The 18,204-nt window shown below is 29.2% G+C and overlaps 2 protein-coding genes across 4 annotated transcripts; one reads left to right on the plus strand and one right to left on the minus strand.

Moving 5' to 3' along the window:
* Positions 1 to 4,177: 4,177 nt before the first annotated feature.
* On the minus strand, positions 4,178 to 8,101 carry LOC119669952 (failed axon connections-like). Of its 2 annotated transcripts, none has more exons than XM_038080011.1 (5): positions 7,577 to 8,101; positions 5,447 to 5,785; positions 4,701 to 5,035; positions 4,551 to 4,647; positions 4,178 to 4,347 (listed from the first exon to the last, which is right to left on the minus strand). In XM_038080011.1, the coding sequence occupies exons 1-5, from the start codon at positions 7,937 to 7,939 to the stop codon at positions 4,294 to 4,296; spliced, it is 1,188 nt and encodes a 395-aa protein (XP_037935939.1). In that variant the 5' UTR covers positions 7,940 to 8,101; the 3' UTR covers positions 4,178 to 4,293. The 2 variants fall into 2 exon arrangements, with proteins under 2 accessions (XP_037935939.1, XP_037935938.1); XM_038080010.1 differs by having other exon boundaries at positions 4,701 to 5,044.
* Positions 8,102 to 10,058: 1,957 nt separating this feature from the next.
* LOC119669947 (disco-interacting protein 2) lies at positions 10,059 to 18,193 on the plus strand. 2 transcript variants are annotated; one of them, XM_038080001.1, is made up of 17 exons: positions 10,059 to 10,392; positions 10,961 to 11,035; positions 11,143 to 11,439; positions 11,496 to 11,621; positions 11,681 to 11,874; positions 11,926 to 12,019; positions 12,156 to 12,708; positions 12,860 to 13,197; positions 13,265 to 14,572; positions 15,281 to 15,390; positions 15,470 to 15,551; positions 15,619 to 15,723; positions 15,791 to 16,160; positions 16,234 to 16,894; positions 17,270 to 17,709; positions 17,785 to 17,933; positions 18,000 to 18,193. In XM_038080001.1, exons 1-17 carry the CDS (start codon positions 10,302 to 10,304, stop codon positions 18,101 to 18,103), a joined length of 5,097 nt encoding a protein of 1,698 aa, XP_037935929.1. In that variant the 5' UTR covers positions 10,059 to 10,301; the 3' UTR covers positions 18,104 to 18,193. The 2 variants fall into 2 exon arrangements, with proteins under 2 accessions (XP_037935929.1, XP_037935928.1); XM_038080000.1 differs by having other exon boundaries at positions 10,060 to 10,392; positions 15,233 to 15,390.
* Positions 18,194 to 18,204: the final 11 nt, after the last annotated feature.

Consider the following 18,204-nt stretch of genomic DNA (forward strand, 5'->3'; position numbering starts at 1 on the left):
CACCCATTTCCAATCCAGTATACTCTGAAACATTTCCCTCCCCTCTTACACCACCCTCAACTAACGACATCATAATCCATGTGCACGTCTTCGTAATTTCCTTGTCTGAAAATCTGGACCAGCATTTATCAATTTTTGGTCCATAATTTATATATACAGGAATGGCAGTAGTACAAATAACCATTTTCATCTTTTCATAATCAGATGTATAAATACTCCGCCATTATGAAGAAGTCAAATAAACTTTGAAACTTTCGCGATATTTATATAATTAATGATTACATATATTGTATAATATATGTTCAAATAAGACTTTAACAACAATATCTTATATTTTAATTGACATGATAAATAATTATACACAATCGCACTGAAGCGTGCAACATTTAAACCTCCTAAAGGCACAATAGGATTATAGGATTATAGCTTTTTATATATTGTATGTATTACTAGTAATCAATGTCTTTAGTTCATGTTTACTAATTGCCTTATATTTTAATACCTTTAGTGAACATTATACTTTGTATCTTTATATATGTCACATGCAAATATGATATAACTTCAAGGAGACGAATGTTTTTAAACCTCGCACTGGTCGCTCACCAATTTCGTCAGATAGAGAAAGACGTTGCATAATCAACCAGGTGTAAGTAAATGCAAGAGCCTTCAAACTAGCTGCACATATTGCCGACATACTTGAAAACAAAATATATCCTGATACTGTGCGGAAAATTTTGAAGAAAAGCCAGTATTATACCCGGATTGTAAGAAAGACGCCTTAAATATCCAGAAATAATAGAATATAAGGGGTAAACTTTATAAGAAAGCATGTAAATAACCTATGCAATTCTGAAAAAGAATTATTTTCTCCGATAAGAGTTAATTCTGCATATCTGTAATCAAAGGTAGAAAACTTGTATGGAGAAAATAAATACAGCCTATAACAAACAAAACTTAATTTCAACGGTTAAACATGGTGGTGGTGTGTAATGGGTTGGGGGATTATGGCTAGTAATGGTGCCGGTAAGTTTGAAGATAAATATTCTAACCTTGAAGTAACCTTTTTATTTCAGCAGGACAACGACTATAAGCTTACAGCAGCGATCGTATGGGTTTGGCAGCGGAACCATGCTCCCAGGCCTCTTTAAACACTACCAGAATTACAAGACCTTAAGTACCATAGAACATTTGTGTTATTATTTGGAAAATAATATTCGCCAGCACACGATTTCCAGTAAGGATATTAATATATCCCAAATATATATTCTAAACATTAAGAAGTGGACGCAGACTTTTTCTATTTCAAAAATTGTTGCTATTGCATATATAATTGTATTTAATTTTTTTTTAAAGAATAATTATTAATTTTTTATGTTTGAACTTCATTGTTGTTTTTTTTTTGGTTAAAATAAATCAAAAAACAGATCTCAATTTCAGTAAAAATCAAATTAGTTATGCGAAATTTAAGAAAAGTTTTGTGGGTGGACGCACACTTTTTCTACTATGTGTATATATACAGTGTTGTGCATAACAAAAGCAACCAAAATTTGCCCATCAAATAAATAAGTTTTTTGTCTACTTTTTACTTTTCATTCAAAAATCTAAATACACATTTTTATTTGTTATTGTATTAGCTATTATAAAAAAACAACAAAATCTACAATTCTTCATAACGGGTTAATAAATTCACACAAATAATAAAATATTGCGAAATGCGGCTGTGCAAAACAATAGCAACTGAGACAAGATCAATGATAGATCTATTACCAAAGTGCATTCTAACAAGATATTTTTTGGATTTTTTGCATTTTTATGCTGTGATTTATGTTTTTAAGCAAATTAGAACATAAACACAGAATAGTTCAATATTAAATCAGGTAATGGAAGTACGTTTTTATCATGGCTCGTGACACGTATACTTTGAAGTTAAAAGAAGCAAGAATTGAAAAATATTTAAATGGCAGTGCTCAAATGAAATAGTCAAAATATTTAAAATTAATTAGTTTATTGTTTCGCAGCTTATAAAAAAATATAATTTGACAAAATACCGTTAAAACGGTTTATTTGGGTGAAGCCCCTTGTACTCATAGACTACTCATAGAATTGATCGAAAAATCATATGAATTACAAAAAAAAAGCATTCATTTCGTCGAAAAAGATCGTAGATGAGCTTAAACTATATGTGGGCTCAAATATTGTACGCAGACGTACTCTTGAAGCAGATTTCAAAAGTTACAAACCAGTCAAAAATCCAAAGTTAACTAAATAGCATTTGCAAAAGAACTAGATTTTTTGTTTTGCTCTAATTAATATTAATATGAAATAATATTAATATTAATTTTGAACGATATCACTAAAATTGAATACTTGTTAAATGGAAAACAGTTTTTCTCAGCAATAAATCGAAATTAAATATCTCTAAATCTGATAGGATGCGCACAGTACGTCGCGAAAAAAAAAACGTTTATATCCGCGTAACTGGCATGCGACGGTGAAGCATGGGGATGGGTCAGTAATGATTTGGGGGTGCTTCTCAGGATTTAGACTTGGACCTTTTCATGAAATTCATCAAATAATAGCCCAACATGTGTACGAAAAAAATTTAGAAAGCCATATGGTACCCCATGGTTGATGAGAAATGTCACTCCAACGGGTATATCAGTACGATAACGACCCAAAACACACCTTAAAGCTGATAAGAGAATGGATTTTGCAAAATGGAATTCCAATTTTAGATTAGCCAGCCCAAACACCTGATATTAATTCAATTGAGAACATTTTGGTATTCTCAAACGTCGCTTTGGGGGTCGAAAAGTTTCCAAATGTTTGAGGTCATGAAATATGAATGGTATGAAATTCCAAATAGTTTTATTAACAATTTAATATCACCTATGACCCGTAGAAGTGCCCAAGTAATAAAAAGCAAAGGGCTTTATACAAAATTTAGAAAAATAATACAAAAATTTAATATAATAAATAAAGTTGCTATTGTTCTGCACAGCCGCATTTCGCAATATCTCATTATTTTTGTGAATTATTTAACCCGTTATGAAGAATTGTAGATTTTGTTGTTTTTTTATAATAGCTAATACAATAACAAATAAAACTGTATATTTAAGTTTTTGAATGAAAAGTAAAAAGTAGACAAAAAACTTATTTATTTGATGGACAAATTTTGGTTGCTTTTGTTATGCACAACACTGTATATAAAGGATTCGATAAAACCTTTAATTAATAAATTCAGATTTCAAAGTTAAATTAAATTTGCTTTAAATTTAACCTTTATTTTCCCATATTTTTGAAATAAACGTAGCGATTTTAATCTATCTGTTACAAACTAAAACTACCAGAAAAATTACATAATAATCAACTAAATAATACTCTTTCAATTGCTAAAGGTTGTTAAAAGATAATTGGTACTGTATTCTCTTAATATTTTTAAATTGATTAAAAGTCAGTATATTAAGAAGCATATTTATTATTATATAAGATGTATGTTATATATATATGTATATATATATGTTCATTATATAAAACACTGAGCTACAATAGAAATATTGTGGTAAAAACTTACACAACATAACTTTAAATACATAATACATAAAAATACTTGAATATTCTACAATAATTTTGTGATGATGAAAATATTATCGGTGTACTACTCAAAAGTTCTCGTACAATGTAGTTTTTAATGTTTCATATGAGTACGCATTATAAATAAATCGACAATGGTCATTTGAATTAAATGGACAATCAATATATATATATATATTATATATATACTGATAATATATATATATATTTAATGAAAAAGTGAATCAGATTTATCCGTTTATATCTTAAATTTTTGGTTTTTAAATTTTGAGTATTTAGGTAAAATCAACTAGAATTAATACAATAATAAGCAAAGCCTTTCAACTAACAAAAATTTAAAACAAAACGTAGTTATTTTAAAATATTAATTATTAATATTTGCACATAAACTATTATATATAAAAATAATCTTAATTACTCGTATATTTATTTACCTTTTCTCAATATATCTTGTATAATTAAGTTAAGCAATTGGAAGTAAATAATATCATTTTTTTATCAATATAAATTAAAACTTTTTATGAAACAATATTTCATCGTCAGAAGTTTTTTGCTTTAACTAATTATAAATCTCTTATGTATATAATTTTTAATATTTTTATGCTAATGTAATTTATAAAAAGGTTTCCAAATTTATTGTATTATACTTTGAGTTAATAAATGCATGTCCTTTACAGTTGTCCTAGGTTTATATTATACTTATTTTGCTTCCTCTTTCTCTTTATTTTCTTCTGCTATTTCTTTCTCATTTGACTACAAAAGACAAATATAAATTAAAATATTTTTAAATTACTTATAATATATAATTATTTTTTATATATTCCAAAGAATATATTTGAACTTGGTACACTTGGTATTTCTCGTTCAAATTTATGAAAGAGAATTAAATAATAATTAAATTTATATTTTAATTAATAAATAGAAATTAAGAGCAAGTAATAGAATTAAAGTTTTACCTTATCCTTTTCCAATTCCTTTTCGATTTTATCAGCTTCAGTGTCTTGTTCATTTGACTTTTCTAATTCACCCTCCTTGCCCTCCTTGTTCTCTGGCCTATAAGTATATTGAAATAATATTTCGTGCGATGTACAATAATAATATCTTACTCTGGCTTTGGAATATGAGCATTTAGATCTAATTTTGTGCAAATTTCATCCCAATCAGGGAAGCATTTCTCCTTCATTCGCGAAACATGTCCAACCAAATTTGGACACTTTTCAGTCATAAAATCACGAAGTGGATAAGTAATGTCCTTGGACAAATAATGAAGTTGAGATAATACTGCAAATGCCACGACATCCAAAGTGGTTGGTTCGTCTCCAAAGAAGAATGGTTTACAATCCAACATCTCACTTAGTACTTTTAAATCATTTTTACCGAACTCTTCAATTTCTTCAGCACTGTGCACACCAATTCCATGGGCCTTCAACTTCTTTGTACCCTGGAACCACTAATTATGAAAAAATTGCCAAAGCAATTTAGGAAATATATTATTTATAAACAACAAAAACTAATATCTTTAAGGAATAACCACAAGAAGCATAATAAAGCGTGCAATCTTAAAATAATAAACTAATGCATTTAAGTCACTTTGATAGGATTGTTTTTACATTGAAAGCGTGATGATTATTCCTTATGTAGCTACTTTTTGTTGTTTACAACAGACAAATAAACAAATAAACAAATAAAAAATGTTTTGCAAATAAATTGTAAAACTTCAGAAAAATAAAATAAAATATAAAAAAAGTATTTATAAAGACCTGCTGCTTTATATAATAGCATATGTATGCAGTTATTTAAAAAGCAAAGCATTTATATAAAATAATATAATAAAATAAAACATTTTTAATACCTTTCTACCAAAAGTTATTTTAAAGAAGAAATTTAAAATAGAATTTGGTAAACGCAATCCGAGTGCGTGTTGCAAGTTTACTTTATATCCCTTCAAAACATTATCGGGATATTTAGCACGCCAGTAAAATATAATCCAAATTAGATGATTCTCTAACATAGCAATCATTGCGTATGAGACATTTCGTTGTTCGGAAGTTAATCCAGCATCTAAATTCTTTTCATATCTGGCTGACAGCTCCTTAATAATAATTGCTGAGTCAGCAATTTCCTCACCATTAAGCTCAATAAAGGGAAGTTGTCCTTTCTTTGAACGGAAACGCATCTTATGATCAACATTCTACAGAAAAAAAAAAACAACCAAGTTTCAAAATGCGTATATTTATTATAAATATATGTACAATGTTTACATTTATTAAATAAATTTCCTAACGAAATAAATATTATAATTATTTTGTATTAAAAAAAATGTAAGTATTTTATAAAAAGAAAATAAAATAAATTCAATAGAATCATTAAAAATTTAAAAAAAAATTAAATTATTTACAATTTATATGAATGTTTAAAGATGAAAAAAAAATCATTATAAAAAAGCGCTGATTAATATATTTAATATATTACAGGCATGTGTTGTTAATTTAAGAGATAGTCATAATCCGCAACATGTTGTTCATAGTTTTTAATAATTGGCATATGGGTGTGGTTGGTGCTTTAATCTTATTCCAGATGCATTCAATTGAATGCAATAGGGTGGGGCCATTAATTTCCAGTGAAGCACACTTAAACAAAACAATATTTTAAATATCGCTTATTTAAAAGCTAACATAGAAGTGTTTACACTTGATTAAATTATTATGTCAATAAGCGCAAAAGCATTATCAAGTCATATCATTACTCTTTGTTTATAATGTGCAGCGATTAATGGAGTCCACACCCTCCTGCAGTAAACAACGACTTAACAACTGCATTCTTTGTTCAAAACTTGATAACACAAATATGCGCCAATTAATAAATGCGGCAGGCAAGTCGAGCAGCTAGAAGACAAGTTCATTTTCTCAAAATTTCCACTCTTCCACTTAAATACCTCATTGGAAAAGTTTTGAGAGAAAATAAAACACTGTACACGCGCAATGTATTTCTTACACACACCAAACAAACAACTCTTCGCAAATTGAGTAAACTTAAATTAATTTTTTTTTCTTAAAATTCCACACCCTTATGATCAATCAATTCCAATTTACTATAATGCAGATACTATAACTTATCCCTTTTGTATTACTTGAATACATAATTTCATAATTTTATTAATAATATTAAATGAAGTATATATTTTATTAAATGAGAATATTATACCTAAAATTGGCGCAATACAGAGTTAAGAGATTCATATAGAAATAACTCAAGGGAAACAAATCCCACAAGAAAAACTTTCAAAGGGGTACATACAATAGTTTTTTAAATCTATTGTGTTAATATGTATTTAAATTAAAATTATTTCAATTTTCTATTGTATGTATATATATATAATGTGATTTTCAATTATTAGTACAGTAAATCTTGAGTCTCGCTCAATCTTGAAAATTGACTCGCTACAGAAATTTTTAATTAATTTAAAAAAATATTTAAATTGCTGCCTTTAATTATTCACACATCGAAAAATAATGAGTATTTACAGTCTAAATATAATATTCAATGATGATCCCTACTTTTAAAAGTTGTATATAATATGCCCTATTCAAATTGAAATCGATATAAGAATAAAGAGAAAAGAATATATATGTATATTATTTGATTTACTCTTTCACTTTACTACAATACATAATATTTTAGCACCACAAATGCATTTAGCGTCCACTCAATATTTAATTTGACTCATACTCTCAGTGTCCTAAGCAAACAAGTTTTTAAGTGAAAAAAATATGTATACAGTTACAACGATAAGGAATTCTTTGTGATTTTTCATAAAACGCACACATGCTCAAAAAATACACTGGAAATTGGAAGTACAAAAAGGAATAGAAAGGAATATATTCACAAAGGAGATTAAAACCCCAATATGGCGATTTTTAAGTACTTCTATTTCATCAATTTTTTTTTTTTTGCAATTTTGTTAAAATAATTAAATTTTTACCTCATATTTGAGCCCGGCTAAACGAAGCCAAGTTTCTACTTTTAAACAATATGGTGATAATGAGGGTAATAATGGAGTCCGTGAAAATTGGTATAAATAAATTACATCCTTTTCAAAATTCGTTTTATGCACACAAAATTTTGGTGCTGGTTCAGATTTATTATTTGTTAATGTTGCATTCTCACTATCCTTCTTTGTATCTTCAACGGATTTTTCTTGGGCGTTATCGGTGGCGGCTTCAACATTCTCTGTAGGTTTGTCGCTTGCTCCTCCCTCTGTGGTCACTGCTGATGCAACTGTTTCAGATTCTTCAACAACCTTATTTTCGGTGGATGGGACTTCCTGACTTACTTCCGATGCCATTTTTTTAAAGAAATTTTATTAATAACACTTAACACCACACAAATTCTTTCTTCAAGATCAAACAATTCACAGTTACCCAAACGTACCGCACTACTCAAATTCCAAACTTTATCTGGGATACAAATTCAAGCGACTATACAAAAACTGTATACAATGGAAAGCGACTCATATATGTGAAAAGACTCACTTATACATGTGCAGCCTTTATTTTAGTGATGCCAGAATGTTTTGGAATTATTTAAAGTATTAAGGATGAAGAGGGTTGATATATACGTTGTATTTCTTTGGATAACAGCGTAATAAAATATGAATAATCTATATTAGATACTTAAAATTATAAAACCTGGTTTCAGTTAAATGAAATTTAGCATAAAAATATGTATATTTTTATAAGTTTCTCTATCAACTTCAAATGTTTATAAGTATTTGGTTTGGTCGGGCGATTTTGAATATCTTTTATATAATAAATAAAACATTTTAAGTTTAAATAATATTAAAATAATTTATTTAATTATATAAACGTTATTAACGTTATTGTACGCTTTAAATTAGCAAGTGACGAAAAAAAATAATATATAATAGTTATGAAATAATATTTAAATGCCAGCACAAAAGCAATAATTTATATTATGTGATGTGTATGTAGGTATTATTTATATATAAACATATCTATGCATATATGTGAAATTATAAGTATATTAAATATATGTGGATATTTCTTTTTATTTTTTTATAATTAATTACAAAATATAAAATTTTATAACTAAGCTAGCTACCAGGACCTTCAGTTTTTCATTTATATAATGGTATGTATTATGTATTTTCAAATCTATAACAAATACACGAAATGTAATTTCAAAAAATTTGGGTTATAAATATTTCTATTTTGTACAATATTATGTCAAAATGTATTCAAAACGAATAAATTTTGAAAATGCCGAAGTGAGTAAATGTTTAATAAATTTGTTTAATAATAGTTTTGTATATAATTGTAACTAAAATTTGTTTAATTATTGTTATGAAACTATTTATTAAATTTATATTACAATTTTTTTGTACAAAATTGTAATTAATTGTTTTATTTACAGAAATTTATCAAACACACGAAACAAACCATAACAACAGAAACGTCAAAAAAAATCTTCAATATATAATGTAAATTAAATCGTATACTTAATCTCGCAATGTAAACGTTGTATAATTCAATTATAAATATTAAATTTCTAAACAAAATAATGTTATTTTTTATTATATAATAAAAATTTTAAAATTTTAATTTGTATATTTGTATGTCGCAACATGCAGTCATCTCTTATACATGTTTGATAAATTTCTGTAAATAAAATATTTAATCACAATTTTCTACAAAAAGTTGTATTATAAATTTATTAAATAGTTTTATAACAATAATTTAACAAATTTTAGTTATAATTATATACTAAACTATTATTAAACAAGTTTATTAAAAATTTACTCACATTGGTATTTTCAAATTTTCAATGTTTGTTGTAAATAGATTTTGTTTTTTTTTCCAATTCTTCTAAGATCGTAAAAAAATCTACGATTTAACCCATACGCAGAGTTGTATAGAAAAATAATTACCATTTCTAAGGAGATAAAAAATTAAAAGGAGATTAACTTTTGTATGGGAAATCTGTGATTAAACAACTCCACCAAACTAATATATCGTAAAGTAGTATAAGTCTAATTATGGCCGTGTAGCACCAATACATAACAGCGGGTGAGAGGCCCCATGTACTTCCAAGCATTCTTTTACATGCATATAAAGCATTTGTTGCTTTCTTTACCCGATCCTCTACATTGGGCTTCCACGTCAGTTTGCTATCCAGAATCACTTCAAGGTATTTCGTTTGAGTTTTCAGTAACAGAAGAGTGCCGTTTAAGTACTTTCTTGTGAAAAGTGTCTGTCCGTAATTTTCTTTAGTAAATAAAATATTTAACTGGAATACCATTTTATGATGATACGATTATCTCATATCGTAAATTTTGTTCCCTAAAACATGAAATGTCATTATAATATTTCAGTTTTATTTTGTTTCTATAGTGCTGTTGTTTTGAATTTCTCCATATTCGTTTCGATTTCTTGTTCCCTTTCTTCTGATTTTTATTTTCTATACATACATACTTCTTGAAGAATGTCACCATTCGACGTTTTGCAAAATTAGTTAAATAGAAATTAATTGGCGATTTGTATTATGTAGAGTTCGTTAAAGTGATAAAATCGTTCTTTATAATGCTTGCGAGATAAACATATTTTAACTTAATTGAATAAAATAAACTAAGTTTTATAGGTTCGTCGTAGTTTTGTGTTGGCAAAGCGGGTAGAAATATATTACTGAAAATGTCTGTGAATTTGGGTGGTGTTGAAAATTTGTCGCTTCCTCTGGATGTTCGCGAAAAATTAGCCGAATTAGATTTGGAGTTATCAGAAGGTATTGTAAGCTTCAATTAATGAATATTTGTAATCTTAGGGCAAAATCAAAACTATAATCTAAATCAAAACTCAAGTTAAAGTAAAAAAAAAAAACAATTTAAAAGGTGGGTACATAGTAGTTAGGACATCATTCTTTTTGTAGCACCAATAGCTTTTATTTGAAATTTTTATCATTGATTAATTCTATTGTATTTCATTAAATAGATTAACGCAAATAATAAATTGCTGCTAAAATTCAAGAACATCTACACAATATAATTGAATCTATATTGATTGTAGATACGCTCAAACCTATGAATAAAAGGTAGTCAATATGTAATTGCAATGAATAAATAATTGTAAAGGGAGATTAATTCAATTAAATTTTTTTAAATATGTAATTTTCTTCTACATATAAAAATAATGAATATACCGTTAACGTCATTATTGATTTTATCCAAAAAAAAATTATATATATATATATAAATAAAAAAAAATTAATTTCAGAAAAACTATTAATAATTATTTAAATTTTTTTATACATATTTTAAAATCAATCAGCTATTAATTTTACATCTTTTATTTAGGTGATATCACACAGAAAGGATATGAGAAAAAGAGAACTAAACTACTTCAACCTTTTCTAACTAAAACCAACGAAGGTAAAACATTAAATAGATATATAGTTTTCAATATTATTATTTTTTTTATTAATTTCTTATTTATATAAAGAGATGAGTTGATAAAAATTATTTTTATATTACTTAAGGTGCTGATCCAAAAGATGATAAAAATAACAAATCGATTCCTCCTTATTATAATATAAAAGAAACAAATGCACAAAATATTAAGACTGTTAAGGATGGAGCCTTGGTATCCAGTGAAGGATATAGCTATGTTACAGAGGTTCCTTCCCTGCCATCATCTCATCAAAGACATTCCAATGCTGCAAAAAAATCTGATTACCATCATCCTTCAGGAAGTCAGGGCGAACCAGTTCACCAGCACAGCCGGCAACGTCGAACACAACGTAAAATTACACATAATGAAAAACGTTACCACTCTGGTATTATTAATAAGTGTTTTTAATATAATTACATTTTGTAAAACAATTTCATATAGAAGTACGTCAGGAAGCTGTTCAACAAGCGTTGGCTGCTTTAAAATGTCGTCCCAAACCAAGTCTCCCTATGCCATCTAAAAGAAGTTCTGTATTGAATAGAAGTCCTGATCGCGCAAATGATACAGGTAATACAAGGTAAAAAATCTTGTGGACTTTGTTATATCAGTTTTTTTTTTATTATTAGACTCAACAACTGATGACGAATCTATACCAGAAGAAATTATTTCTCCTGATAAAGAATATAATTATCCACAAGATCATATAAATAATATGACTGAGTCAGTTATCAAACCACCAATTCGTGACTCCTCTATGGGCGGTTCTGTACACAAAAACAAATATCCAGAACGCCGGCCTCCCCAAAATTTGCCACCATTGGTAAGTATGTACAAACTTAAATAAGAATTATTTAAAATAATTTAATTGTAGCCAACTTCTGATACTTCAAGTACTGAGTCACCGATAACAGCATACAAGAAGGAGTCTTGTGACTTTACCAACAGTTCGGATATGCCAAAACCTTGTAACTATATATAATTATTTTTTAATATCAGAAAAATATTTAAGTAAATAATTTTTTTTTTTTTCATATATATTTTTCTAGTAATAAAATTTTTATAATATAAAACTGAAAAAAAATTATTCGGATATGATTTCAGACGTTGCTCCTGATATAACTCAATTTAATAATACTAGACGTGCTGCTGATCGAGTAACAAGATATGTAAATGTGTCACATACTGATATTAGTGATTCTGATACTAATGGAAGATGGAAAGTATCAGCTAAAATTCAACAGCTTTTGAATACTCTCAAACGTCCGAAAAGGCGACCACTACCCGAGTTTTATGAAGACAACGATATTGAACTAGAAATTGCCGCAAACCCTAAAGATCCAAATGCTCCTAAACCTGAAGGAAGTACTATGACGCCGGTTCAAGGTGAACAATTAGCAGTTGCAGCAGGTTTACCTAGATCATTAGAAGCAGCATTACAACGGTTTGGTACAAATTCTTTTAAATCTCCAATGGCAACGGTTTTAGATCCAAATGGAAAAATAACCACCACATTAACCTATGGAAAATTATTGTCCAGGGCGCAAAAGGTTGCTTATGCTTTGTCGACTAAAATATTTAGTAAAGGTCCTGAACAAATAACATTAAAACCAGGAGATCGTGTTGCTCTCGTATATCCTAACAACGATCCACTAAGGTAGTTTTAAAAATGCAAAATAAATCTGTTTTGTATGGGTAAATATTTGTTAATTATATAAAGTCATAAACTGATTTTTTGAAATTATATTTCAATATTTTGTGAATATAATTTTGATTATGAGACTCATAAATACCATTTTTTAAAATAGTTTTATAACTGCTTGGTATGGATGTATGTTTCGTGGCTTGGTACCTCTTCCAATAGAACTACCACTATCGAGTTCCGACACACCACCACAGCAAGTTGGATTTTTACTCAGTTCTTGTGGTATTACGGTTGCTCTAACATCTGAAGCTTGTTTAAAAGGGTTACCAAAGTCAACAACTGGCGAAATAGCAAAACTAAAGGGATGGCCTCGACTCCAATGGTTTGTTACAGAACATTTGCCAAAACCACCAAAAGATTTTAACGTTGGTAATGTTCGCATAGAAGATTCGGCAACTGCTTACATCGAATATACTACTGATAAAGAAGGGAGTGTTATGGGTGAGAATGTTATAAAAATATATCTTTATTTAAATAAAAAATACTTAATACTACATAATATTTTAAGGTGTTACTGTTACCAGATTAGCAATGATGAACCATTGTCGAGCACTAACTATGGCTTGTCATTATACGGAAGGTGAAACCGTTGTATGTGTGTTGGATTTTAAACGTGAAGTGGGTTTGTGGCATGCTGTTCTTACGTCTGTATTAAATGGTATGCACGTGCTGTTTATACCTTATGCACTAATGAAGCTTCGACCATCTTCATGGATGCAACTCATAACAAAACATAGAGCATCTTGCTGTTTAGCAAAAAGCAGAGATCTCCATTGGGGCTTACTAGCAACCAAAGATCATAAAGATATATCATTGTCATCTTTGCGAATGTTGCTAGTTGCTGATGGTGCTAATCCTTGGTCGTTGTCATCGTGTGATCAATTTCTTAGTGTTTTCTCATCGAAAGGTCTCCGATCTGATGCAATTTGCCCATGTGCAAGTAGTTCAGAAGTTTTTACAGTTTCTTTACGACGTCCTGGTCGTTCAGCAAGTGGATTTAGTCAATCTGCTACTGGCAGGGGTGTACTTTCAATGGCAGCATTGTCACATGGAGTTGTCCGAGTTGATAGTGAAGATTCGTTAACATCTTTAACACTACAAGATTGCGGGCAAGTAATGCCTGCTGCCCAAATGGTTGTAGTGCGATCTGAGGGAATACCAGTATTATGCAAAACAGATCAAGTTGGTGAAATATGTGTTACGAGTGGATCTACTGGATCAAGTTACTTCGGTTTAGAGGGTCTTACAAATACAACTTTTAAAGTACAACCGTTACCTGAAGATCCTGAAATAATTAAGGATGGTTCTTCTATAAAACCCATTAGCGATGAATATTATGTTCGATCAGGTTTGCTAGGATTTTTGGGACCCGGTGGGCTTGTGTTTGTGTGTGGTTCTCGCGATGGGCTTATGACGGTTACAGGAAGAAAACATAATGCTGATGATATAATTGCTACAGTTTTAGCTGTAGAGCCAATGCGATTTATATACAGAGGGCGAATAGCAGTTTTTAGTATCAAAGTTTTAAGAGACGAACGTGTTTGCGTTATTGCAGAACAAAGACCCGACTGTTCTGAAGAAGAAAGTTTTCAATGGATGTCAAGAGTTTTGCAAGCAGTTGATTCCATACATCAAGTGGGAATCTATTGTTTAGCTCTTGTACCGCCGAATCATTTGCCAAAAACCCCTTTAGGTGGTATACATTTGTGCGAAGCAAGACGCAGATTTTTGGAAGGAACCCTTCATCCAGCAAATGTTCTTATGTGTCCTCATACATGTGTTACAAATTTACCAAAGCCTAGAGAGATACATCAAGGTAAGAGAAATAGTAATATATTGAAATTAGTATATATACTTAATCGTACTAATTAATAATAATAAAAATCTTAAAATCGTGTTAGTTTTTTAAAAAATCAAATATATTTATATAGATATTGTATTTAAATATATAGGTATATTCTTTAATTAATATTAATTCAGATGTTATTAAACTTCCGGCTCTTTATTTACAATTGTAATTATTTAAACAATCATTTTACTTGAAACAGAGATTACTATAATTCAATTATTGTTTATAATGTGTAAGCTATAAAATAAATACGCATTTCACTAATCACTTTTCTCTTCTTGACGTTAAATACAAAATTTTATTTTCACAAAAAAATTTTCATTTTCATATTCATTTCCATTACTCAACTAATTATATTCATATCATAAACAAAACACAACTTAAACAGAAAACTCTTTACACATATCATAAAATTCTTTTCTTTTCTTCATATTGCTGCTGTTACTTGATCGATGAAAACATTTGAAACCCAATTCACACATTTGAACTTTAATACACACTTTGAAATTAATAATTCTTAAATAATTTTACACTAACGATGTTTGAACAAAATGAAAATCTTACTCTGAATCCTAATAATCAAATTGGTTAAATATATAAAAACATGTAATACTAACATCAAAAAAGGTGTACAATCAACTGCAAAAAAAAGCTCAATTGGATGTGGTATTACAGACACTTCTGTGGGACCAGCCTCTGTGATGGTTGGGAATTTAGTTCAGGGAAACCGTTTGGCAGTTGCTCAAGGTCGTGATATTGGGATGTCGGAAGATAGTGAACGCAAGGTACTTATTATATTTGGTCATGTATAAATAAATGTATGCTTAATTAAAAAACTATATATTAATATAAATTCAAATTCAGCATCAATTAATAACTGGTGTGCTTCGCTGGAGGGCAAATACATCTCCAGACCATGTTCTATTCACATTACTCAACTCCAAAGGTTTTGTATAAGAATTTAAATTATTTTTAAAAATCAAATAATGTTATTATTTTGAATTAACAAATAGGAGCTATTGCTAAAACTTTAACATGCTCAGAACTACATAAAAGAGCTGAAAAGATTGCAGCACTTTTGCAAGAACGGGGCAAAATTGAGCCCGGGGATCATGTTGGTAAAATAATCATAATTAATTCAATTAAACATAGAAAATATTAAACTGATGTTTATATAATTTCCAGCTTTAATATTTCCCCCCGGTTTGGACTTGTTGTGTGCATTTTATGGATGCTTATATTTAGCTGCAATACCTATAACTATTCGGCCTCCACATCCACAAAATCTAATTACAACACTGCCTACTGTGAGAATGATCGTAGATGTTTCAAAAAGTGGAATAGTTCTGTCTATTCAACCTATTATTAAACTTTTAAAATCAAGAGAAGCTGCTGCTTCCATAGATCCGAAAACGTGGCCTCCTATTTTAGACATCGATGACAATCCGAAACGTAAAATAACTTCTATTGCGAACGCAACTTTAGATTCAACGGCATATTTAGATTTTAGCGTTTCAACTTGCGGTCGTTTGAGTGGGGTGAACATAACACATAGGTAAAATCTTACAAAAATAATAATTAAAAAAGTAAGTACATACATTGTATATATTTTATATTATTTTTTACAGATCACTATCTAGTCTATGCGCTAGTTTAAAATTAGCTTGTGAATTATATCCATCTCGACATGTAGCATTATGCTTAGATCCATACTGCGGTTTAGGTTTTGCAATGTGGACACTAATTGGAGTTTATAGTGGACATCATTCAATTTTAATCGCTCCATATGAGGTGGAAGCGAATCCAAGTTTATGGCTTTCAACATTATCTCAACATCGAGTTCGTGATACTTTCTGCTCCTATGGCGTAATAGAACTGTGCACAAAAGCTTTAAGCAATTCCATTCCAATGTTAAAACAGAGAAATATAGATTTAAGATGTGTTCGTACGTGCGTTGTTGTAGCAGAAGAAAGACCTCGAATTCAATTGACACAGCAATTTTGTAAATTATTTCAAGCTTTGGGCTTGAATACGCGATGTGTATCCACTTCTTTTGGCTGTCGCGTAAATCCAGCTATTTGTGTACAGGGTGCAAGTTCCGCAGAAAGCGCACAAGTGTATGTTGATCTTAGAGCTTTAAGAAATAACAGAGTGGCTCTTGTTGAGCGCGGAGCACCAAATTCTCTTTGTTTGATTGAATCGGGTAAACTTTTACCTGGTGTTAAAGCTATAATTGCAAATCCAGATACAAAGGGTCATTGTGGTGATTCACATTTAGGAGAAATATGGGTATGCAAAAACTATTATTATTTTTACATATAAGTAAATATTTATATATATTTAAAAAAGTGAAGATTCCTATTAGACGGGCATCAATCATTGACAATAGATATTAGTACATTTAAATATTGCTATAGAATATTGCATTATGCTATATGGGAATTTATTTAGGCTACTTATATATCTGGCTTTAAAGCTATAAACTTTTTACATTGATTACATGTTCATGTTTTGTAAATATTCCAAATAAATCCAGATGTTTCGAGAATTAATATAGTTTAATATATAGTGAAGTAAAAAATATTGCTTATATTATTGACGGTGTCCGGAAAATAGGAATCATACCGAGCAAAAAATTTTCAATACGATATGTTTGTTATACAGGTTCAATCACCACATAACGCTAGTGGTTATTTTACAATATATGGTGATGAAACTGATTACAATGATCATTTCAATGCAAAGCTTGTTACGGGAGCAACCACAGAATTATATGCGCGGACTGGATATTTAGGATTTTTACGGCGTACTGAGTGTTCTCAAGCTGTTTCTATTTTGGACGAAACTACTCCCAGTATTGCAAGTCGAGATAGCGATAATGAGTCAATTAACTCTATGAGTCAATTGCAACTAAATTTTTCATCTCTTTCCACTGGTATTCCGCCAAGTGAAGCTTCCGTTGGAACAACAAACGATCAAGAACTTCATGACGCAGTATATGTTGTTGGCGCATTAGATGAAGTTATAACTTTAAGAGGAATGAATTATCATCCAATAGATATAGAGAATTCCGTGTTACGATGTCATAAAAAAATTGCTGAAAGGTACTATATATTTTCAATAATAATAACAGCTTATGCTATAACAATAACTTTTAAATTTTTGCAATTTATTTATAGCGCTGTGTTCACTTGGACTAATTTACTTGTAGTGGTTGTAGAATTAGACGGGAATGAATCTGAAGCATTAGATTTAGTACCATTAGTAACAAATACAGTTTTAGAAGAACATCAATTGATTGTTGGTGTAGTAGTAGTTGTGGACCCAGGTAACACATATGTGTATTTTGCTGTCGAAGCATATGTATTATATATAATTTTTATTTTTATTATAGGAGTTGTCCCTATTAATAGCAGAGGAGAAAAACAACGTATGCACTTACGCGATGGTTTCCTAGCTGATCAGCTAGATCCCATATATGTTGCATATAATATGTAAATAAGACTATTGAATATAAAGGAACACATATAACTTTATTTATATAACATCAACATAATAAAATCATACTAAATTATAATGCATATACGTTTACATATTTT

Source organism: Teleopsis dalmanni, chromosome 1 (assembly GCF_002237135.1).
Source record: "Teleopsis dalmanni isolate 2A chromosome 1, ASM223713v2, whole genome shotgun sequence".
Lineage (NCBI taxonomy): Eukaryota > Metazoa > Arthropoda > Insecta > Diptera > Diopsidae > Teleopsis > Teleopsis dalmanni.